The 23,631-nt window shown below is 40.9% G+C and overlaps 4 protein-coding genes across 4 annotated transcripts; 2 read left to right on the forward strand and 2 right to left on the reverse strand.

The window, feature by feature from the left end:
• The first annotated feature begins 356 nt into the window (after positions 1-356).
• Positions 357-2,732, forward strand: c6h1orf50 (chromosome 6 C1orf50 homolog). Its single transcript, XM_058632571.1, has 5 exons — positions 357-512; positions 895-1,010; positions 1,143-1,229; positions 1,625-1,756; positions 2,073-2,732. The coding sequence occupies exons 1-5, from the start codon at positions 464-466 to the stop codon at positions 2,256-2,258; spliced, it is 570 nt and encodes a 189-aa protein (XP_058488554.1). The 5' UTR covers positions 357-463; the 3' UTR covers positions 2,259-2,732.
• A 117-nt stretch (positions 2,733-2,849) lies between these two features.
• Positions 2,850-6,718, reverse strand: ap5b1 (adaptor related protein complex 5 subunit beta 1). Its single transcript, XM_058632570.1, has 3 exons — positions 6,473-6,718; positions 5,148-5,936; positions 2,850-4,890 (listed from the first exon to the last, which is right to left on the reverse strand). Exons 1-3 carry the CDS (start codon positions 6,608-6,610, stop codon positions 2,968-2,970), a joined length of 2,850 nt encoding a protein of 949 aa, XP_058488553.1. The 5' UTR covers positions 6,611-6,718; the 3' UTR covers positions 2,850-2,967.
• Positions 6,719-7,368: 650 nt separating this feature from the next.
• Positions 7,369-11,617, forward strand: nuf2 (UF2 component of NDC80 kinetochore complex). The gene is made up of 13 exons (XM_058631748.1): positions 7,369-7,604; positions 8,241-8,315; positions 8,468-8,544; positions 9,036-9,097; positions 9,195-9,292; positions 9,688-9,761; positions 9,879-9,972; positions 10,052-10,114; positions 10,230-10,367; positions 10,445-10,585; positions 10,721-10,896; positions 11,047-11,182; positions 11,270-11,617. The coding sequence occupies exons 1-13, from the start codon at positions 7,482-7,484 to the stop codon at positions 11,375-11,377; spliced, it is 1,365 nt and encodes a 454-aa protein (XP_058487731.1). The 5' UTR covers positions 7,369-7,481; the 3' UTR covers positions 11,378-11,617.
• Positions 11,618-13,341: 1,724 nt separating this feature from the next.
• On the reverse strand, positions 13,342-22,794 carry cfap57 (cilia and flagella associated protein 57). Its single transcript, XM_058631915.1, has 21 exons — positions 22,586-22,794; positions 21,531-21,844; positions 20,511-20,770; positions 19,738-19,912; positions 19,461-19,613; positions 19,181-19,320; positions 18,263-18,428; positions 18,059-18,172; positions 17,756-17,968; positions 17,035-17,208; positions 16,794-16,955; positions 16,313-16,468; positions 16,066-16,159; positions 15,791-15,981; positions 15,532-15,705; positions 15,298-15,456; positions 14,858-15,001; positions 14,644-14,760; positions 14,015-14,149; positions 13,775-13,918; positions 13,342-13,702 (listed from the first exon to the last, which is right to left on the reverse strand). The coding sequence occupies exons 1-21, from the start codon at positions 22,740-22,742 to the stop codon at positions 13,529-13,531; spliced, it is 3,516 nt and encodes a 1,171-aa protein (XP_058487898.1). The 5' UTR covers positions 22,743-22,794; the 3' UTR covers positions 13,342-13,528.
• Between the last annotated feature and the right edge of the window lie 837 nt (positions 22,795-23,631).

Below are 23,631 nucleotides of genomic sequence, written 5' to 3' on the forward strand. Positions count from 1 at the left end.
AAAAATTCACCTGACAAAGTAAGCAATGTAGGAGCACACATAGCCCTATAATATCTGAAATATCTATGTTATTGGAAAAAGTGGAGTTACAACTTTACAGAAACTCAACATCAAATGTGACGAGGCTTGGCCAATTGGTGTTGTGCCTGACAAAAAAAAATAGTTATCCTGATCAAATAATACGCTAAATAGGAGCATTTTTAGTTGAAGTCATGATGAAAAACAACATGTTCACAACATAAATTCGTTGACAAAATAAAAAACTGTTAATGGGATTTTTTTTCCCAAATACTTTTACACAGGCAAACATACGACTGCCATTCAAGCAAATTAGGACCTCGCGAAGCCTCCGGTATTTTAAGTAAGATAGCTGGTTAGTGGTTACAAAAGCGGCATGTTAGGTGATAGACGTCATATAACCCACTGCAAACTAGACTTTCGGAACAACCGTTAACACGAGACCATGGACAGGACAGTCAGCCTCCCCAGTCAGCCCAACAAAACAACCATAGGTAACGTAAAGTCATTTAAACTTAAATTAGCAACTAGCATTAATAGTAGGATTTGTACTGTGCGAACAGCTGTGTTGTAACCTTTGACAAGTGTAACGAGCAGATCTGCAGGCGACATTGTAATATAGTATTATTTAACAACAGAACCGAAATTGGAACAATTTACATGGGAGTGACTAGACCTGTTTGTAAATATGTTGTAAATTAAAGTGCATCGCTGCATTACACGTACAATGTATTTGAGCGGTTGTAGCTTTTATAATAGGTTCTGTAGGGACAGTGACGGTGGTGGCAGTGATAAATTAAATTGTAGTAACGACGCACCCAGCCGGCTGAGTTACATGTGTACGTGTGACGTAACTGTCCCTGTGTGTTTGTGCAGTGACTCTGGTTGAGAACAGCGGTGCCCCCGGCGGGCTGGAACTGGTCAGCTCCTACCAGACCAACAGAGTGGGAGACCCCACGGACCTGGTGGCTCTGGCATCACAAGTTCAGAAGGTGCAGTCATCTTAATGTACTTCTATTCTTCTTCATTTTTTTTACGTTAGAATTGTATTGCTGTTGTTTTTTTGCACCATTACCTGCTCATCTAAGTCAATATCAATAATCAAAAAAGTCTATTTTTATTAGGGAGATGATTTCATTAAAGCCAACGCTTGCAACAAACTGACAGTCATCGCTGACCAGATAAGATACCTACAGGAACAGGCGAGAAAGGTAAGAAGCTAAACTAAAACAGCTGTTTTCATACACAGAATGGCATAAATGTTGCCATTGTTCTATTTGGGGTATACACAAAAACTGGACAAGTTCAAAACAATCATCTCACTCACCCTCATGCCTACAGTCGCCAATTTATCTAAATCTTATCTCCATGTTTTGGACTGTGTTAGAAAGTTATGTAGAGCATACATACTTCACACACAACCTGCCCACATAATCTTATATAGTACTGACAAAGACCTCACTAAAGAATGTTATTTAGATCTGTTGCGTGATTTATAAAAAGAAAAAAAATGTTTTAAAGGGACAGCAGGAAAAAAAAGTCAATCAGGTATTACATTTTTTTTGGTATTCAAATGTAATATATATTTTTTTTTATTCTACTCCAGGTTTTGGAAGCGGCTAAAAGAGATGCTGATCTCCACCATGCTGCCTGTAACATAGTCAAGAAACCAGGCAACATGTACTATCTATACGAGCGACCATCTGGACAGAAATACTTCTCCATCATTTCCCCAAAGGTCGGTATTATACTGACATGTGTTCACCTGTGTGGATATGAGTTGCAAAATACCAATACAGAGCCTGTTACTTAATACACATGAATGCCTCGCCTGGTACTTGTAAAACTGGATAACATTGGAGGTTCAAAGGTTGTTTAACCGAGGAGAGAGCTGATATAGCAGGTGGCCAGAACAGAGGCAGCTTAGGTTGGATTTGAATGGCTATAGAGCAGCTAGCACACAAGTGATTTGTAGGAATACACAGATAATAACTTGTTTTTTTTCTTGTGTGAATTTATTCCTGACATAACCTTCTCTGTCTACTTCTCTGTAGGAATGGGGCACAAGCTGCCCTCACAAGTTTGTTGGTGGATTCAAACTCCAGCATGACATGTCCTGGACCCCAGTAGATGAGGTGGAAAAGAGGGATGCAGAGATCGCCATAATGGACAAACTTCTAAGTCAGCAGACTGCCTTACCTCCGTGCACGGAGCCAAACTTCAATGGCCTTTCTAACTAAAGGACGGGGTGGACACACGGTGAAGACAAATCATGGTCTTAATGGACATAAATGAATACTGTGAGAAATCCATACATGGATTGAATGAAGTCACAATGTGACTTGGACTGCCTCACTAAAGGTTTTTGTTTGGAAGCAGTCACAACATTAAGAACCATGTCTGTTCTTGAAAAGAAAACTAAATACGCAAGTGTTTTGATGCTGAACAATAAATTTTCCTCCTTTTAAATCCAAAATAAAATTTTTTTTAATTCATGTTGATTTACAGTTGTCATCTTACTGGCAAGCCTGGTAACTGCAGAAGAATGTATAACAGCTTATTTTGAGAAGATGGGTTGAACCTCTCTAGCTAGTAGTTTAGTTTAATGGATTCTTAATTATTTTTAGAGCTTTAGCTTTTATAAGGGGCTATAAAACTTTTTGAGTCACTGGTCAGCTCATGTTTAAGTTTTGTTTCCTTGTTTTTAGGTGTAATCAATAAGAATTGTTTTGATCATATTTCACAAACAACAAAATATTTAGTTTCACACACACAATTTCAGGTCAAGAATATTAAAGTGCAATAACTTTATTTTAAATCAACTGTCTGCATTCCTTTCTTTTATTTTAAGTACAATTTAAGTTATTAAAGTGGTGACAAAATGAAATGATTTTGCTAAAAGCCAGCTATTTGTTTGATTAAAAAGGGGGCCAGTAAGATGCATCACAGTCAGCTGTGAGCATCTTCCTGTGAGGATGTGATTGTCAGTAGATACGAATTAATGTGCGGCAAAAGCTGCCATTTATCCGTAGCAATGTTGAAATGTGCCGCGTCTTCCTCTGACTTGATTCTCAGCAGCACATGAGACTGTGGAGGGAGGAAGAAAAGCACTTTCAGTTCTTCTTTGTGGGACAAATCTGAAATAAGATAAGGCAGGAAGTGTTTCTCTGACAAGGAGGAAAGGGCAGCTTCCTTCAGCTGGCAGCAGAACAGGCTGGTAGCACAGTCTCGACTCTCTGAGCAAATGTCATCCCATAATCTCTCAAACAGAATGAGTTTGCTGCTTCGTCCCCAGGCAGAGGGAGCAGGCAAGGGTGCAAAGATCTGTTGAAAAGCCACACAAATGGCAGGCAGGACTGTGTGCCAGGAGAGGCCATCCTGGGTGGTAAAGATGGCACTGGCTTGGAGGGTAGTGGGGAAGGGCTGTCTAGGCTTCAGTCTCAGCTTCACCACTGGCAACGGTCCTTCTCTAAAAAGGCACGGGATGCTAAGGTCGCTTAGTTCCTCATAGTGGTCATCTGTGAGGCTGAAATGCAGGCGAATGCTGAAGAGTTGATCAAAGCAGCGGTCATTAGCCTGAGTGTGAACCAGTTGATAGCTCAGAGTAATTTCTGAGGCAAAGTCAGGGTCGTTGAACTGACCTCTGTAGGCTTCTATTGTTGTGTTGGCATCATCTGGGCATTTGTCCGTATCATTCTGTGGTAGGTCACTTTCTGGCATTGAATGTGTGTGTTGACGTGTCTCAGAATTCACCACAACCACACTAAAAACTGCTTTCTCAGTCTGGTGGATGGTCAGCGCTCTTGTCAGCCCCTCACTCTCAGCTACGATGCACGACAGAGATCGTGTCTTAATCTGCCTGCCTCTCTCAGTCGCACCCCGTGCCAATACCCCGGCCAGCTTCTCCTGAGACAGTGTGGTGAGGAGGGTGTAGTAAAGGCGTGCATGGTCCTGGATGTCTGTGTCTCCGTGGTGGCAGGTGAGATGTTGCAGGATGTCGGCCAGAGGGACAAGCATCGAGTCCAGGCTGGGGTGGACAAGCAGGCGGCGGCAAACTGCCAGCACTCTGTTCCCCAGATGCCAATCACCGCTCATGCACAGCGTGGAGGATGATGGAGTGATGATGCAGTACAGAAAGCGGAGAGTGCTTTGCTGGGGGATTTTTCCTTCCTCTGCTACTCGTCCCAGCATCTTGAGGTGTGAATGGAGGTCTGGTAAGGTGAGCTGGGTGAGTGACACCTCAGTGATGGCTCTCTGCAGAGCTTGTAGAAGCCTCTCAGCCCAGTTAGACTCAGAGAGCCTGTCCTGAATGTAGTCGGCCAAGCTAATGAGGTGTGGTGCAAGATGGGTGTGGTGGACGTAGAGCTCACACAGCTTCTCTACCAGGCTGCTGGAGTAGCTCTCTATTTGACAGAAGTATATAAGGAAAAGGAAGGTGGCCCTGAAAAAGGTGACAATATTCTCTCTACTGCCTCTGCTCTCCACTATGTGTAGCAGCGCGGTGAGGTGTTCGTAGAGGTAGGCTGGGCCTTTACCTTCTCCATCATCCCCTTCCTCAAGATAGACCAGAGACATCAGGTTGAGTCTGGTTAGCAATGTGGCACTATCATTGAACACAGTGGGCATGAGCACTGAGGCCAGCTGGGGAGTCAGCAGCACAGGCAGTGCTTCATCACCGTCACTGCAACTGATGGGCCGGTTCTCTGGAAAGTGCAGGATGCAGTCGATGTAGAAAAGCTTGTCAGCTGTAGTCAGCAGGGGATGCTGGGAGAGCACAACTAGTCGTTTGAGCATAAACAGTTCGTCCTCTGCACTAAACAGGCTGTCTGTGAATGCACACTTCATCAGAAGAGTGGTGTGGAAGAGACACACCTGAAAGGATGAAGAAAAACATTAACTCTGGTTCAGGAAATCTTTGTACATCTCAAGGGCATAAATTCACACAAAGCTGCTACACGTACACTCTTAATTTATTTATAAAAGATGTTTCCTGATAAAACTGCTGCACAGTCTGTGAGCTACTGTCTCCTGTGATATACAAGTTGTGAATGCTAAACAAAATCAGTGGGATAGAATATTGATAAAAAAAATGAGTGATAAGCTTTTCTTCTCCTCCATTTGACACAAACCTTGCTCGTGCCCAGCAGTCGCAACAGCTGAGCTCTGAATATGGCAGGAGGGATACCAGGTACCATAGCAACCACCTCTGTCAGTCTGTGTAGCAGTGCAGCCTGGCACAAAGGAGTGAGGAGGTAGGACTCCTCTAGGAGGGAGGACAGGATGGAACGCAGCTCCTTACAATCAGGCCCGGTCTGGAGGATCGGAACTGAACCCATAGGCCCCAGGATGAGAGATGACAGTACACCAGAGTCCTTCGAAAGGATTGAGTCTCGGTCTGCCTCCCAAGCAACAACTGTATTCCCTCCAAGAAGAGATTTAAGCTGCTCGCCACCAGCACCTGTTTCCTGGGTTAGCTGGTACACAGCATTTCTTAAAACCAGAGTGTACAGTCCTGCATACGCCTGGTGCAAGTGGGAGGTTTCACGGTGCCTTAGTCCATCCAAGAGCTCGAGATGCTGGGAGAGAAGACCAGGAGAGCAAGATTCCAGCTCTCGCAAACAGTCACAAGCTGTGTTCCGGAGAGAATGCGACAAACCATCACCGTGGAGGTCAACAGTGTTCTGGGATATCTCTAGTAGCACGTCCAGGAAATCTTGAGATGCAGGGGAGCGGCTGCTCATACAAGAAGTGCATACAAGCACAGAGGTGAGGGCCAGGAGGACATGACAACGAAACTGTACAAACTTTGGAGGGCACTGGGCAAACACTGACATGAGCTCAAGGGCTGTTTCCTCACCCACAGAGTCTGAGGGACACAGCAGGTGTGGGTACTCGCATAACGGGGACAACAGGAGGACCTAAGAAGGGGGTAACAGACATTAGTGTTCACAACACTAGTTCGAAATACATTAAAAACTAATGGAAAACACTAAAAATATAGTTAAACATGTAACATGCATAATAAAGAATAAATAAGACAGAGAAAGTACTCGGAGCACAAACAACTGCCAAGGTTGCTTAGTTTACCACATTGTCAGTACACTTTTGCAAGGTTGACAATTGTTCATCCTTCACTTTTTAAGCTACGCTGCTTAAAAAGAAAAAAACTGAATTGTTGTCAACAGACTAAACCTCTCTTACGAAAGAAAACAATCAATTATTCATTTATTAAAAAAAGATTCATTACTCTTGTGTTTATTTTAGTCCAAATCCTATACATATATAAATACAAGACTTTACTCGTTTGTGTTCAAAACGTCACATGCAAAAACTGTCAGTTTAGTGTCGCCAGCTGTACACACAACGCAGAATACAGTTATTGTATCCTAATACAGTGGATAGAGAACTGATGCATTAGTTTATCCATTCAGTCAATATGTTGATTTATTTTTACCTTAACAGCGTAGCTGGCTCTGTCATCGCGGATCTCCCTCAGCAGCTCTGCCAGAAAAGCGTCCACGGTTGTCCCCGACAGGAATTCCGTAGGGCTGCGGGAGAAAGCAGAGAGCCTGTCCGCCCAGTTCACTGCCATTTTCACTTCTCTCCCACACACATTATATATTTACTTTAAAGCGAAACGCAACGTTCTTAACACAGACGTCCAGCTTACAGGGAGGGGACTTCCGTGTTGTGAGTCACGTGCACGTTCATCGTTAGTAGCTCTGGCGGTGTCATATTAGCGCCCCCTGCTGCTCCGGAGTTGTATATGTTTTGAGAGAGCGGTCTTTAGTGGTGGTCATTCATTGGACTGTAAGAGTTGCTGTACACTCAAGAGCTGCCATCTTTACTGCACTGATCCCTGGAGTCTACTACAGCAGTGTTTCATATTGTGTTGCATTATGAAACACTGTGTTGTGGCTTTGAAAAGGTGTGATATAACTATTCCGTTGGATATGTGTGGGTATTGTTACATGGGACTTGGTGCATGGTTATAATTGGAATTGTATGGAAGCCCATTTCCACCACGTAGAGAAAAAAAATAATGCATACCCAAGTCATAATTATGAGATGCTAAGTTATCATAATTATGAGATATCTCATTATTATGACTTATTATCTCATTATGACATAGTATGGACATATGTTTTTATTTTTCAAGTGGATGAAAAGGGCTTCTATATAATTGTGGGTACTGTATAATTATATAATAATTGTAACAATTTTTTTATCTTTCCTTGTGTGTCTTGCACTACAAGAGGCGCAGGCACAGAGGGCGCTGGTGAGTAAATGTGCCACCGCTTTCCACTATAGGAGAAGAAGAAGAAGGACAAACTGACCAATCAGAAGCGTCGTTTACGAATCAACAAGGAAGTATTTGCAAGGCGCCAATTTTGTTTTTGTGAAAATCGCCGACGTTTTTCTGTGTTTCTCATTATTTGAGTGTCACCAACAACATCGCGACAATGACTGAAAACACGTTCCCCGTGTACAGTGCGGATGCTATAGTGAACTTTTACCGAACAGAAGTTCTCACTGGTCAAGAAGCCAAACACTTAACGAAGGGCGACCTAACTCCTACCCCGAAGGTAACGTTCGTTTCCCGACTCACTGCTGTGACTGTCCGCCGCTGCTAACGAGACTGTCAAGTCAACTCAACTATTTGTGTTTTGAACTTTAAAACGAATGTCTTAATTTGCGGCTTATGACAAAAACCGGGACTTCGTGCCTTCAAAGTAACCATTTATTTAAAACTCAGACATATACTGTTATGATAAAGAGGCGCATCCTCTTTGTCAAACTATGTTTGGGTGTAACAATGAGAGTAACAACGTAAAATACATTACTAGTAAATAACAGTAGCATTATTTTGTATGGCATTATTTTGTGGTCGCTTTTGTGCAGTGTGCCGTTAGTCTTTTTTTCTTCTTCTTTGTCTTTTATAGACAAAGCTATAGCCCTAGCTATGGAGTACAATATGAATAACTCATCAGACAGTCACTACTTGTATCATTACATCATAACTCGTTTAAAAAGTACATGTTACATAGTTGTGAATGAAAGAGAATTAAATATATAGCACTTACACACATTTATTATACTAGCACCCAAAGCAAAATCTGCCCAAATTAACAGCATTGGTAAATTATCATCATCAATTAAATTTTTCTTTTTTTTTTCTTTTTTTTCTTTTTAAATATTAACCTCAAAATTCTCTCTTCCAGCCAGGGACAGTTCAAACACTGTACATGAGAGTCCTGCATCTTCTGTATCGTTTCAGACCTGAGTGTCACTCCATGGTGAGAACAGTATTTATTCATCAACCTCCACATCAAGGAAATCAGTTCAACTTTTGTCACCTTCAGCAGCTAATATTTACATGAGATATAATCAAGTGGTGAACAGTCTGGATGTTGTTCTCAAGCTTGGTGTGTTTGTTGTTTTCCGACAGGTTCCACTTCTGGAGAACATTCAGTATCCAGCGTATCAGGAGGGTGCGACGTCTATCATGAGTGTCTACATACGAATGTGAGTTCTGTGTGTGTGTGTTAATAAGCAGCAAGATCCCGATTTTGACCAAACTAACATTTTTAGCAGAGTTATTAATGAAAATGTCAAAAACTACCCTATCTCTCATGATTGATTTGAAGAAATAAAAAAGCTTTCATCAAAATCCTTCCTTTAGTTTCTGAGAAATACTTTTCACTGACTGATACACAAATAGATATGGGCAGAAACATAACCCTCTTACCAGAGGTAAACATATACACAGGGCTTAAGGCATATTTATTAACCCAACTGATTCACCAGTCCCAAGAAAAAACATTTTTTAACACCTTTGTCAATGACAGCTTTGTTTTCCAAGATTATTGAATATTACTTGGGACATTTCACATTATGCACTTATGATAAAAATGTTGATGGCAACTTAACATGAATAGATACCTCTTTTATGGTTGATATATACATTTAATCATTTGTATCGATGAAATAATAACTTCATTTATTATCTGTTTTAGGCAGCAGTTTCTGCCTATGTGCTTGGTGTTTGATTTCTCCCTCAATGACCTTCTAGCCCCACGTCAGTAAATGTCTTTTCATTTTGTTACACTAATACTTTATTAGCATTTACTTGTAATCAGTGCTTTGATAATCACAGCCCTTCTGTTCTTTTACAGAGAAACAGAAGACTATCACTGTTCTCAGTGCAATCTTGAACTTTCTTCACTTCAGGAAGCAGAGAATGGAAATGGTCTTGGAGAAGCAGGCCAAATATGTATGTTACATTAGCTCCTAGCCCCCCCCCCACACACACACACACACACCCACACATACATGGGGGTGGCCATGCTCAAATCTGACAATTATATCAACCTATCTATTTGAAATGACTTGTCGAGCTACAATAAAATGTCTCAATAGATTGATGACTGCCTTTCTGGTGGCAATGGTCTAAACAGAGTTGATTTTAAAATGCATAAAAATCCTTTGACTAAACATTTGTGCTTAACATGGTATTTAAGTCTTGGACATTTTTCTAAAAATAACCGACACTGTTGGCCACCTGGTTTCTTACTGCAAGTTTTTCTGAACACTGACATGTTGGGAATCATTATCCTGCTTTGTGTTTGGAGTTTCACACAATGTAACAGTGAGCCGCTCTGTTTTCAGAGGGCAGACATGGACAGGCTGCAGGCCTACACCAGAGGCAACAAAGAAGCTGAGAAAAAGATCAAGGCGCTGACGTAGGTCTTGGGTGAACCTTGTGACATTTGTGATACTTTTCTTGTTTGTTTGGTTAGAACATGAAACACGGTTGACATGTCCATGTGTATAGATCTTTCTTGTCCTTTCTCGTTCAGTACCATCCCACCGGAGCAGCAGGCTGAGGCAGAGGAGCTGGCGGCCGCGCTGTCTGAGCTGCAGGCCACCACCATGCATGAGTACCAGGAAGTGGTAAGTGACGACAAAAAATATGGTCACAATAACAAACCCTGCTGTCAAGTCAAAGTGAAATAAACGTGTCCTTTTTCAGAATGTGAAGAATGACTGCATCGCTGAGTGGAAAACCAAAATTGCAGAGAAGTCTCAGAAGCTGGTAACGTGACTGTGATTTATATCTTTATTAATTAATGTGTATTTTTGTTTGAAAGATGATAAGACATCCAAACAGTAAGAACCAAATCTCCTCATTCTGTGTGTGTGTGTATCAGGCCCAGGTGAAAGTGGACGTGAGCAACATGAAGGAGGACATCGGCAGACTCAAGTCTCAGATCGTGGAGTCTCCAGAGGAACTGAAGAGTCAGATGGAGAAGATGAGGGAGAACGTCAAGAATGTCAAGAACTCCATCGTAAGTACCAGGGAAAATGGGAGCTGGCATGATGTATGGAACGAGCTGTGATGAGTTTTCCATATCACTGATTCCAGAAAGAAACAGACGAGCGTGTGGTGGAGCTGCAGAACATGGTGCAGGGTGTGACTCACACTGAGGCTGAGATCCAGCAGATGTACAACCTGCTGCAGGACCTGGAGAGCAGCATGAGCAACACCAAGCAGAGACACGAGATGGTAAGTGTTCATGTCCTCTGTATTTCATATTTCACATCATTCTCTGCAAATATGGTCCCCGCCCCCTGCTTTACAGCTTGTCATTGTGCCTACAGAGTAAGCTTATTTTTGATGTGTGTGTGTGTGTGTATGCAGCAACAAGACTTGACTGCCCAGTATGAGAAGAAGCAGAAGGAGCTGAAAAACCTGTGTGTGGAGGAAGCTCAGATGAAGCGCGCTCAGGGAATGAAGCTGGACAAAGAGTCCAAACAAAACATCCGGAGACAGATGAAGAAAGAGACCATGGAACAGCATGTTCAGGATGTTATGGGGTATGTAGTAGTTTTGACAACATTATGGAAATGAAATAAGTTGTTTTCAAACATGAAATCTTGAAAATATCTTGAAATTTGATTCTCCAGTAGATACGTGATCATCTGTAAAATAAATGTATTGAAAGGTTAAACTTACTTACTCTCCAGGCAGTGTAACCAAATCCATCAGAAGCGCGAAGAAATGGCTGAAAAAATCCAAGAGATCTCCAGAGAGACGCAGCAGCTGAAGGCCAAGATCCAGAGCCTGAGAGACGTCTGCAGCAAAGAGACGGAGAAGGCTCAGGTACAATCACTCACAACTGTCTGCTTTCACTGTGTCCAGTGTGTTCGTTCATGTTTCGACACTCACCTGTCGTTCCTCTGTGTTCAGGCTCTGTACGATACTCTGTCCAATTCAATGGATGATTTACACGGAAGAATCGACACACACATCGTGGACCTGAAGCAGGATGTCGTCAGGATGTCTGCAAACTTTTAAATAGATCCTCTTTCAACACCCATTTATGTTTAATTCTACACAGTCATTTTCATCATTTCTATTCTTGTGTTACTGCGTATCTGTCATGTTTTACTGTTCTGACCTTTCTGATGTACATAGTATCCATGTTTTAACCTTACATGTCTTATTTTCAATATTTGTAAGATAACTACAATTTGTAGTTTGATCACTCAACCATACTTTGTTGTACGTTGGAACTGTGTAATATGTAAATGTTTCGTGAACACCCCAAATGTAAGCCCACTGTTACTTTGATTTTTACTATAAAAAATGTTTTGGTCAGTTAGAAAATATCAACACAGTTGAATTTTGTGATTAACTATTGTTAGGTGGTGTGGTAGAACGGATAGTTAGATGTATTGAGAGTTCTGCTCAAGCTGCATCGTACAACCCCTGGCAAAAATTATGGAATCACCAGTCTTGGAGGATGTTCATTCAGTTGTTTAATTTTGTAGAAAAAAAAAGCAGATGACACAAAACTAAAGTCATTTCAAATGGCAACTTTATGGCTTTAAGAAACACTAAAAGAAATCAAGAAAAAAAATTGTGGCAGTCAGTAACAGTTACTTTTTTAGACCAAGCAGAGGGGAAAAAATTATGGAATCACTCAATTCTGAGGAAAAGATTATGGAATCACCCTGTAAATTTTCTTTCCCAAAACTAACACCTGCATCAGATTAGATCTGCGTGTTAGTCTGCAGTTAAAAAGGATTGATCACCTCTTGGAGAGCTGTTGCACCAAGTTGATTGACATGAATCATGGCTCCAACACGAGAGATGTCAATTGGAGGATTATCAAACTCTTTAAAGAGGGTAAATCACCACGTAATGTTGCAAAAGATGTTGGTTGTTCACAGTCAGCTGTGTCTAAAATCTGGACCAAGTACAAACAACATGGGAAGGTTGTTAAAGGCAAGCATACTGGTACACCAAGGAAGACATCAAAGCGTCAAGAATGAGGAACAACTGGGAGGAAACTGGAGTCAACGTCTGTGACCGAAATGTAAGAAATCGCCTAAAGGAAATGGGATTTACATGCAGAAAAGCTAAACGAACGCCATCATTAACACCTAAACAGAAAAAAACAAGGTTACAATGGGTTACAATTGATGAAGAGTACTGTTTGTCACTCATTAAGTTCATGCCTCAGAGACTGCAAGCTGTTACAAAAGCCAGAGGTAGTGCAACAAAGTACTAGTGGTGTGTTGAAGTGTGTTTGTTTTTCATGATTCCATAATTTTTTCCTCAGAATTGAGTGATTCCATAATTTTTTCCCTCTGCATGGTCTAAAAAATGTAACTTAATGACTAGCACAATTTTTCTTTCTTGATTTCTTTTAGTGTTTCTTAAAGCCAGAAAGTTGCCATTTGAAATGACTTTAGTTTTGTGTCATGTCTGTGATCTGCTTTTTTTTTCTACAAAATTAAACAACTGAATGAACATCCTGCAAGACTGGTGATTCCATAATTGTTGCCAGGGGTTGTACTATCCTGAAAAAGAAAACCTGAACCTTTGAGTTCAAACCCAACACAGTTCTGTCCTCCATCCTTAGCCAGACCAACCATACCTGAGTTTGAAGCTACTGACCAAAATGTATTTTTTTCAATTTGTGATATCACATTAAAAACATGCCACACCAACAAACCGACTGAACCTATTTTTAATGAACTCATGATTTGAATACAGCCTGACCCAAATTGAGTTCCACCAGACAGGATCAGTTATCCACCATCCCATAATATACTATATATACTGTATATATATACAGTGTATATGTATATATATATATATATGTATATGTATATGTACATTTTAGAAATGTGAATGGCAGTAATTTGAATAATGGCATCTTTAAAACATCACAATTTATGTCCTGCAGCAATGAAAGATGATCAGGATAAAAAAGTTAAAATGAATGAGCCACAACACATCCTAACCCATACTTCAGATGACCCCTTTATTTCATCTACATTTACACTGAATTGTAGAAATATAATACTTAATATTCAAGGTTATCTTCATTGTAAATATGAGATTAAATTGTGTTGTCATTTTACTGTTATCATGTTTTTTTAATCATCCCTGAAGTACTTTGTCCCATTGCTGCTCCAATAGTTTGACAACAGTCTTTTAACTGACGTTTTCACGCTCAGGTTCCTTGTTTGGTCCTTCCTCTGAGTTTGGACGTGACTTGTTGGATCTCTTGTATGTGATCAGCTGAGCTTTGTAGTCTTTAACCTGACTCCTCACTAAACGCAGCTCCTTGCGCAGTTCGTTGATTTCAGTGATCAGAGTCACGTTCTCCTGTAGGGGCGACAGTCACTGTGTTAGAATACCGTTTGTGTTAACGGCGTGTGCAGTGAAGAGTTTATTCACCTTCATGATCCTGGCATACACTCGCTCATGCTCCTCGGTGGATTTGGTCAGCCTCATTTTCAGACTGTTCACCGTCCTCTCCAGGTGATCGCGGTGGCGGCAGAAAGCCCTCTGAACATCTTCGTCTACGCTGCTTTTGTCCACCTTGGAAACAGCAGGCACAAGGTTTGCATATGGACTGCATTTCTTAGTGTATGTGAGAGTACACACAAGTACTAAAAGACTAAGTGAACCACTCACTCCATCAGCCTGTGGCACGTAGCGGGCATAGATCATCTGCACACTGTCCTTAAGTTTCCTTGGCTCTTGAATGAAGCCAACACAGTTATGAAGGTCTGACTTGAACCGCTTAAGATGTGTCTCCAAATCTTTCACCTGGCCACAGACAACACCCATTTATGTTTAATTCTACACAATAAAATAACGTTGCATACATATTTGTATTATATGTGTACATATAAACATGAGTTATACTTTTTCAGACTGTTACAGCATAGAGCATTTCCAAAGGACAGCTGTGCTTTTCTAAGATACACTTGCAAAGTAGATTTCTTTAGTACAGACATTTATCTCAGTCTAAGTCTTCCTAGCTTCTGATTGGTTATTTCAGACACATGTGATATGTGGTGACCAGTGACCAATGTTGTTGTGTGTAACACTCACTCAACACATTGAACTCAGGTAAAATATAAATGGATAATGATAAGAAGGGTGGATTTCTACTGCTTCTTGATATTAGTAGTTGTAGTAAAGTTAAACACATTATATACATATTACATATTTGCTCCATGGGTGGAGCCTGAAAAGTACATATGTGAACTGAAAAGTTAGCATGTTGCAATGTGTTAGTGTTTAGTATGTGCACTGACTTTCTGCATCTCCTTGTGCATCTCCTTATCTCTGGTGGTCAGTTTGAGTCTCAGGTCGGTCACTGTGAGCTTCAGCTGAGTGTTGCTCTTCTGGCTCTGCACCAGCTCCTCCTGCAGCTGTCAGAGAGCACAAACAGCATGGGACATTTACTATTGGGAACATTTACTTGCTCGTGTGTTTTCTTTTATGAAAGCGGAGTATATCTCTCAAAACCTGATGGATCCTCTCCTTCTTCTCAATGATCTCGTCTTGTTGTGGCTCAGTCTGCTTCTTAAGCTCACTGCACTGGAAATCCAGAACAAACTTCAGCTTCTCCAGCTCCTGGTTCTTCTTCTTCAAGCCAGCAATGGTCTTATCCTGCATCAGGACAGAAGTATGGAGGGATTTCAGAGGAGGTTATAAGATAAGACACTTTTTAGGAGAGCATGTTCAGGACCAAAACCATGTCGCATTCCCACAATTGAATTGACATTACTACTTCAAAGCCAGGGTCCACAATTTAATCTAATTAGTTCAATTTAGCTGTTTCATCCTGATGGCCATCAATAAAAAAGTTTTTGTCACTGTCACTATTTTAAAGTTACACAGTACAGTTTTATAACTTTGCTTATCTTATTCAAGGTAGTGCAGTGTGAAGCCCTGATTACAGACACCTTGTCCTGGTTGGTCTTTTCATGTCCAGCGATCTGTCTCTTCAGGTCCTCGATGTCACTCTCCAGGGAGCGGATCAGTCTCAGCAGCCGCTGCCGCTCCTGCTTCAGTTTGTCTATGTCTGTGCCCTTGTCTTCAATCTGCCTCTGCAGACTGTGGACCTGAATGAGAAGCACACAAGGCGAAAGATAAAGAATACATTGCTCTGACTCAAATTAAAAGTCAAAGTCTTTTACCTTTTGGACAATGAGACTGCTTTCTCCCTTCAGATTTGTGTTGGTCTCTTTTTCCGTGCGTAGCTGCTTCTCATATTTAATTTGGATGTTGTGGATCATCTTGTCCTCATCCTCCTCTACCTGCTTTACGATTTCTTTAAACTCCCGGATCTGCTGCTGTGCATCCTCCTGACACTGCATAAAAAAAACATCAAAGCATGACAAAGCTCAGTGGTCACGCCTCACTAAAGCTCTGCCATCCTCCTGCGTGCTGACTGACCTGAGCCAGGAGCTGAGTCTTCTCCTGCAGCTTGGCTTCATAACTCTGTGTCAGTTCCTCCAGGGCTTGGACTCTGTGCTCCTCTGCAGACTTGAGCTGCTTCTCAAAGTCATCCTGCATCCTCTCACACTTTGCTTGAAGATCCTGGAACCTCGTATGCTCCACAATAAGCTTCTGGCTGTAGGACGTCTCTTCATATCACAGATAAACACAATTTATCATCGTAGGAAGGAAAATGAATACTTTGTTGATAGTGATGACACCAATTCACTCACCTAAATCTTCAAGTTCTTTGGAATGTGTCACAGTGAGCTCTTCAGAGCTCTGCTGGTGCTCACAGTCCTGCTTTTCCATCTCTGTCCTCATGGCCTATAGAGACAGTATTGAGAACAAACAATAATAATTCAAAACAACACCAAAAACCAAAAAAAGGAAATCCCTTATGTAAATATTACAAAATAAAAATATTTTTTCTTTGATCTTAAAAATTAAATTGTACACAGTCGGGGGTTACTAGCAGACCTGCTGTGTATTTTGCAGAGATTCGATTTGCTGCGTAAACTTGTCCGAAATCTCCTTCAACCTCTCGTTGTAACTCATGTCCTTCAGGCGGAGCTGGTACTCGTTCTCCATCTGCATCTCCTCCAGATGCATCTTTAGCTCCAGCATGTTCTGCGTCTGCAACACAAATGCGCGCACACACAAAATGTAGTTGATGGTTGTGGTACTAAATATTTACTGCACAATCATTGCCTATTCACAGTGCATGACACCTAACCTAAAGATATTGATATTGTAATTGTGTGAGAAATCATCTTGCCTTCACTTCACACCTCACATTTTGCCTCAAAACTGATCTCAACATATTTAAAAAAAATCACATATGGATGAAATGAATCAACACATATGTTACATCTATGTATGCATAAACAATTGTACCATGAGCACATGGTCTACAGCTGGAGAATGAAAGTAAAATGGCCTAATGCCAACATCCACTGACCTTTTCCTCCAGGTCTGACTTGGTGACAAGAATCTCTTCGGTGTGGATGATTTGCCTGTTGCTCTTCAATCCTCGGCCTTCCTTATCAATGATCTTCCATATCAAGAGACAGCCATCGTCAGACGCCGTCAGCAGGAACTGATCATCGGACGTGATCTCCATCTGAGGTACGTACAGTATAGGGTTAGTGGATTTTATCTCAGTTAAATGGCGGCGCACCTGACAGTCATACTTGACCCACCTTGGAAACTGGGCCACAGTGAGCCTGGTACATGATCCAGTCCTTCTGAATGGGTAATGGGTATTTAATGGCCCTGATGGTTCCACTGGAGGTCCCAGTGAAGATGACCCTTCCAGAGTGTGACACGGCGACGGCACTTTGAGCTATCTCATCACCAGGAACCTCCCTCAGGACCTGTACAAACAACAAATCCTACATGTCCTCAACAAGAACATCCCTGTCAAATTACTCTCACAGTGTTACATGACTTCATGTGTTTAATATATTATAATATTGGTGCAGAGGATGTGCACAAATATTTACATTCATACTCATTTGTTGAATAAGTTACTTCAGGGAAATGTCTGTGTGTCTTGAATGTGTATATAAACCAATGGACTTACCTGAAATGATAATGCACTACATTTCTTGCTCTTTCTTGCTTTATAATAACATATAAAAGCATGTGATATTTGTAACATTATTGGCAAAAGACAACAACTGTCAATATTGTTGGTTTAGTTGATTGTTATTGTCAAATGTAATGGTCCAAGTTTCCAAACCTGACTCTTTAAAACAATAATCGTGAACAGATCATAAAGCATATTCCACTACATTCACACCTAAACCTTTGATTGGATCAGGTTTATAGCTTAAGAACATAATAGTCAGTATATTTAAATGTAAAAAAAAACCAAACAACTTCATTTAAGAGATACAGTAGAGTTTTGCTCCTACTGACTTGACAGTCTTGGATCTCCTTCAGCGTGAGGTCAGTTCCCACAGCCAGGATGGTCGCACAGTCTGAAGAGAAGGCCACGCCCGTGTAGCCACAGGACTTGAGGACGCTCTCTGACTCACGCTTGCCAGTCTGTGTGTTCCACTCATACACCGCACCATCCATCCCACATGACACAAGCCGCCTGTCATCCAGGCTCCATTTAACACCACGGATCTGCCCAAAACAAAGATGTCCGCTTAATGTCAAATGTGACTGTGGGCCTGCTGTAGAATGTGCGGTGCATTGTCGTCACGGCTGTCTCACCTTTCCATTGTGGCCCTTCAGAGTGAGGATATTTTCAAACGAGGTGACTGAGTAGATGTGAATTATATTTCCATTGACAGCTGCAAACATGTGGCCACCATTGCTGAAAGCGCACTGAAGAGGGAGGAGGTTGAAAGAGTCCATGAGGTCATCCATGCTAGGCAGACGGTGGGAACAAACACAAAACACAAATATACAGCCCACCTCTCTGCAGCCGCGAACATTAAACTCCTTGAACGTGCGGATGTCATCGAGAACCAGGTTCATAAGTCTGAGTTTGTCTGAAAAGCCGACCAGGATGAAAAGGCCGGAGGGATGCAGAGCTACGCTGTGTGCCTCTTCCTGGAATCCCTTGTATAGCTCCAACACTCTGTGAGACAATTGACACAGAGCAGCAATGAAGCATGTCTTCAATGTTTAACACTTGAACCTCAGATTCATCATGCCTTTAACTTGAAAAGACAACAGCCCATTATGTGTGCCCGATGTTCGCTATCATTTGGCTTATAAACACATCAATCTGCACCTTAAAAGGTCAAAAGAATAATCATATTTACTTTTCCTTAGGGAATATTTTTGTTACGCATTAAAAACAGTAACAGTAGTTCATTTGTACTTCAAGTGTCAGCAAAACCATTTTTATTAAGAGCTTAAATGAATAAAATAGATCATAATTTTAAATTGTACAGCCGTCCTTCAATTTACTGCTGCCTAAGCACAAAGAAAGTGTGATATAAATGTAAATACATGTTATTTGTAAATAACTGTAGACCTAATTTATCTCATTAAACCATTCACTCTCACACCTACTGTCAATTTTGAGTGTCCAATTTACCTCTGCAGGTTTTTGGACTGTGGGAGGAAACCAGAGAAAACCCATGCACATGCAAGTATTGCATTTTCTTGAAAAATCTTCACATTTTTTAGTTTCTTCTAATTTAGTAAACACTGCAGAAATTATGAAAAATAACTTGTCTGCAGATACTTTTCCTAAATATGTTTTAATGTTGGCATACCTGAACTGTAAGAACTTTCTTTCTTTCCAAAGAGAAGGATGAAAAGGGCAGTGAGATATAAAATAGAGTAACCCACAGGATGTGGGTGTAATCATGTCAACTTTACTTTGTCTCGTAGTTCCAGATGCGAACAGAGCGATCCAGAGAGCTGGTGGCTGCAAGGGGCTTCCAAAGGCAGACGGATAAACCAGTGATGGACTTGCAGTGGAAGGACTGGGACAGAAACTCAAAGTGTGGTTGTTCTTCCTAAAAAAAAACAAGACACTTAAAAGAGTTAGGGTCACTACAATGATCTAGAAACTATCACAAAAGAAAGTCAGCTACAGAGGAAATGTAAGGGGATGAAGGCACAACAATGAATACATTTCTTTGCTGAAAAGTACTACCTTGCTGATGTCCACAGATGACAGGCTGATGCTGTACAACTGTCCTTGGTCTGTGCTGATGGCTAGGGTCTCCTCTGCTGGACTGATGCACATGGTGTCAACCTCCTGTCTCTCAGCTGTGGTCACCTCATCGCTGTGTGGGTCTGGAGGGATCTGTTGGAGAAGCGTGTGTATTTCAGTATGTGTCCTCTCTGACACGTCTACATCTGTGGGTGTCATTTGGAAGTGACTGATTCTGCTACAGTGTCACGGTTGCCTTTTTAGCAAAAACCTTTACCTTAATCTCCCTGCTCCTCCTGTAACTGTCCTCCTCTGTCTTTTCAAAAAGACACACAGTGCCCAGACCCACTGAGCACACAAAGCCCTTCGAATAGGACAGAATGGCAGTTATGGGAGAGGCGGGAGATGCTTTATCCATGTCAGGGTCTTTGATCATCCTTGTCCCAATTTGCCTGCAAAAGCAAAACAAAAACATTTACTGCTTCATGTTTTCTTTCTCTCCCCATTTATCCTAGTGCATAACAACCTGTTTACTCACTAGGGTAAAAACTAGGGGGATTATCATGTGAAAAATAGAATTCCTTCAGTTTTGGTAAATGGCTACTTTATTTCAGATGCTAATGTTCCTAATGTGAGCCTAATGTTCAAAATGTATTAACAATGTATCACCCTTTACCCCTTACAGCTGGGTTCTTAAACCACTTGCGGGGCCCCCCAGTCAATTTGATCCGGCCCCCCACTTAATATAAAGTCATAATTATTATTATGTTGGTCAGTTTCTTTATTTACAGAATCATGTTGCATCATAAATACATTTTATATTGTTAACTATTTATAGTTCCATATCAAAGCAAACACTTTTATTTAGGTCATTTGAGTTTGAGACCCCTGTCTTACAGGATGTCTGGCTAAATATACATATATACATATACATATATATATATATATATATATATGTATATATATATATATACATATATACATATATACATACATATACATACATAAAATGGCTACCCTAAAATAGGCCTATGTGGAGCGCATCGTGACCTGTCTGGCTGCTCGTGCAAAGCCTTGTAAGATGTGCTGATCTCTCTCCGCAGGTCTCCAGACTCAAACACCAGCAGCCTGCCAGTGTCCGTCCCCGCCACCACCCGCTCTGCCGTCATCCAAGTATGACACAGGAAACTGATGGACTCCACCTTTGGGAAGCTGCTCTGTTTCAGGGCTCCCTCTGTGTAGCGGAACAGCTTGAACACACCAGTTCCGCTCACACACAGCTGCATGTTGTTGTGTGGGTTGAAGCTGACCTGATGAAAACATACATGCTGTTAAATTACAGCAGGATTGTGACAGTAGGAAGTTGTTATCTTGTCGGCTACAACAAAGTGCTGGTGACACAGAAGAACAGCAGACTGGACAAGGTGAAGTGTCAAAGGGAAAATGGCAACAACATGAACAAGAAGTCGATCCACATACGTATGTTGCTGCTGAGGAGACGGCTCAATCTTGCTTGATTTGTGAACTTACATAGTACTCACATATGATATACTTCTTCTAATTATTTTTATGTTATGTTGATGTTATATCAAATTCATACTAATTTCTCTGTTTCTCCTTTTTTCACTCCGTCTCCCTGAGTTCCCAAGACCTGAGTAAGTGATGTCCATGCCATTATCAAATAGCTATATTTCAGCGCTGGACCACGTAAAACAGACAATATATTTCATTTTATTCTGAAGAGAGCATTATGTTGTCAAAACATGTTTATGCAAAATACACTGTGCAATCGTTCTGCATATGGAGTTTTCTTCTTCATGTTCAAATCAATTGTAAAATGGCAAAATGCATTAAACAGTCATTTGGAAATACAGAATCAGTACAACGGTAATGTGCAATAAAAGACAAAAACAGCTATATAATGCATTTGCAAAAACAGCAACAAAGCTGTACATTTTAGTGACAGTAGAATGATGGCAACTCTGCAGCCAGCTAATAACTGAAATTATTTTACACTTGTAACATGTACATGATGACACTCTATATGCTCCGCTGCATGAAAGGTCTCACCTGGGTGACAGGGTTGTTTGAGTTACTGGTTTTCACTGTTGCCAGGACTTTCTGCTTTTCCCAAAGCCACAAGATCAATGTCCACTCTGGGTCTCCTGATTGGCCAATTAGATACTTGGAATCCGGGGAGAAAGCCATGCATACAAACTCTCCGACAGGGATATCACCTGCAGTCAGGACTTTCCTCTTCCTGCCCTGCTCGTGCTGCAGGTCAAACACAGTGATGGTGGCCTTCTCGCCGCGCTCCGACACTGCCAAATAACGCCGGTTAGCACTGATGGCCAAAGCTCGCATGTCCTTGCTTTTCTCTGAGCCTGCAGAGGCAAACAAACACCAACAGGACTGAAATAGACATGATTTCAAGGGAGAAGGTATCTAGAGAAAAGGTTTAAACCAGATTAGTGCTGCAACTAATGATTATTTACCTAATAGATGAATCTGTCAGTACTTTTTTTGGTTAATCAAGTAATCAAATAGTCCATAAACTGTTGAAAAATGTTGATCAGTGTTTCTCAAACATGTAAATGTTGTTCTCGAATGTCTTGTTTTTTTCCACAAACCAAAATGATTCCGTTTTACTGATTTGGTTGTTACAGTATATGGAAAACAAAAAATATCCTCTGAAAATTAGAAAACTTTTTAATTCTTTAAAAAAATACTTAAATGATTATAATCATATAATTAATAATTGATTAACCAAGTAATTGTTTCAGCCCCAAATCATAAAGATACAGCTGGGAAAATGTTATATCTGAGAAAGTAAAACACCACAATATACTCTTGGGTACACTCTTAGCACAAATAACAAGATGCTGAAAAAAGTTACAATTCTCACAGTAAACAAGTTGCCAAAGACATTAACGCACATATATTACATAGAAAAGATGATTTACAAGAACAACAAGAATGAAACGTTGCTGCATTTTATTTATTTCTTTTCCTTATTGTTTGATTTGTTTAGTACTGTTTCCATGTTTTTTTAAACCTGTTTAAGATTCTCGTTTCCTCATCTCACACACATGACATGACTGTGACGTTTAGGATCACTTTCTTACCTGGAATGAACCTCTGACATCTTTGCACCGTGTTGTAACACACAACGTTGTTTCCACAGGGAAAAACCACGGTTTGCTCGTCGAAGAAACACAAATTATTAGTCACACCTGTTCGTAGACCAAAGATGAAGTGGGACTGAGCGACGACAGTCGTCATTTTTCACCGTAATTATTATTTAAAGCCGTGAAAAAAACTCCAAGTAACATAAAAACTTTGAACTCTATTGAAAGTCAGAGAGGCGCACAAGGGACGTAGCAAACTCACCGCGACAGGTTGAGCGAGGTTAGCGTCACGTCGCCAGGCAACTCACGAAATCTCGCGAGAACCCTAGAACTCATGAAAAGTGCCCAAAGAATCCTCCAAAAATTGTTGTTTACCGCTTCCTGCATTTACACCACAAACGTTTAGATGCGTACGAGGGAAACTATTTTGCCAGCCAATTCATCATATCTGTATTACATACTTAAAGACGCGCTTAATCTCGCGGGATTTCAAAGGTTGCCTAGCAACTCGATTCGATCGTCTGCCAATGTAATAACCAATCGAGGTTCATGTTTAAGATTCTCGGTATATTTTACCAAATATACTTATTATTTTATACTTCAACACACACACATCTCATTAGATTGATAGCAGTAAATAACTAGTTATTCTGCACATTAAGATTTCACAACAACATTGTTTTTTTAATAAAATAAACACATACCTGACAGACTCCTTGATGAATACTTTTTTGGACCAGTTCACTTTTGATAATGTGCATTGTGCTGAAAAAAACACTAAGATTTGAATCCTTCATCTACCACTGGATCCAGAGAGAAATACATGTCTTAAAAAAGTAAAGTGGATCATGTTCCAAAGGAACTAGCTGTGTGTATTATCATGTTATATGTTTTATGTGTAATAGTATTACTTTTAAAAAGGAGTAATGTGTAATAAGTCATATATTTAACTTTCTGAGTAATTTTCCCAACACTGCAAGTATGACGGTCAGATTGTTTGAGCTGGCAGCAGCGAGAGGTCGACAGTCTATGTTTACGAAACC

The sequence above is a fragment of the Solea solea genome, chromosome 6 (genome assembly GCF_958295425.1).
Source record: "Solea solea chromosome 6, fSolSol10.1, whole genome shotgun sequence".
Taxonomy (NCBI): domain Eukaryota; kingdom Metazoa; phylum Chordata; class Actinopteri; order Pleuronectiformes; family Soleidae; genus Solea; species Solea solea.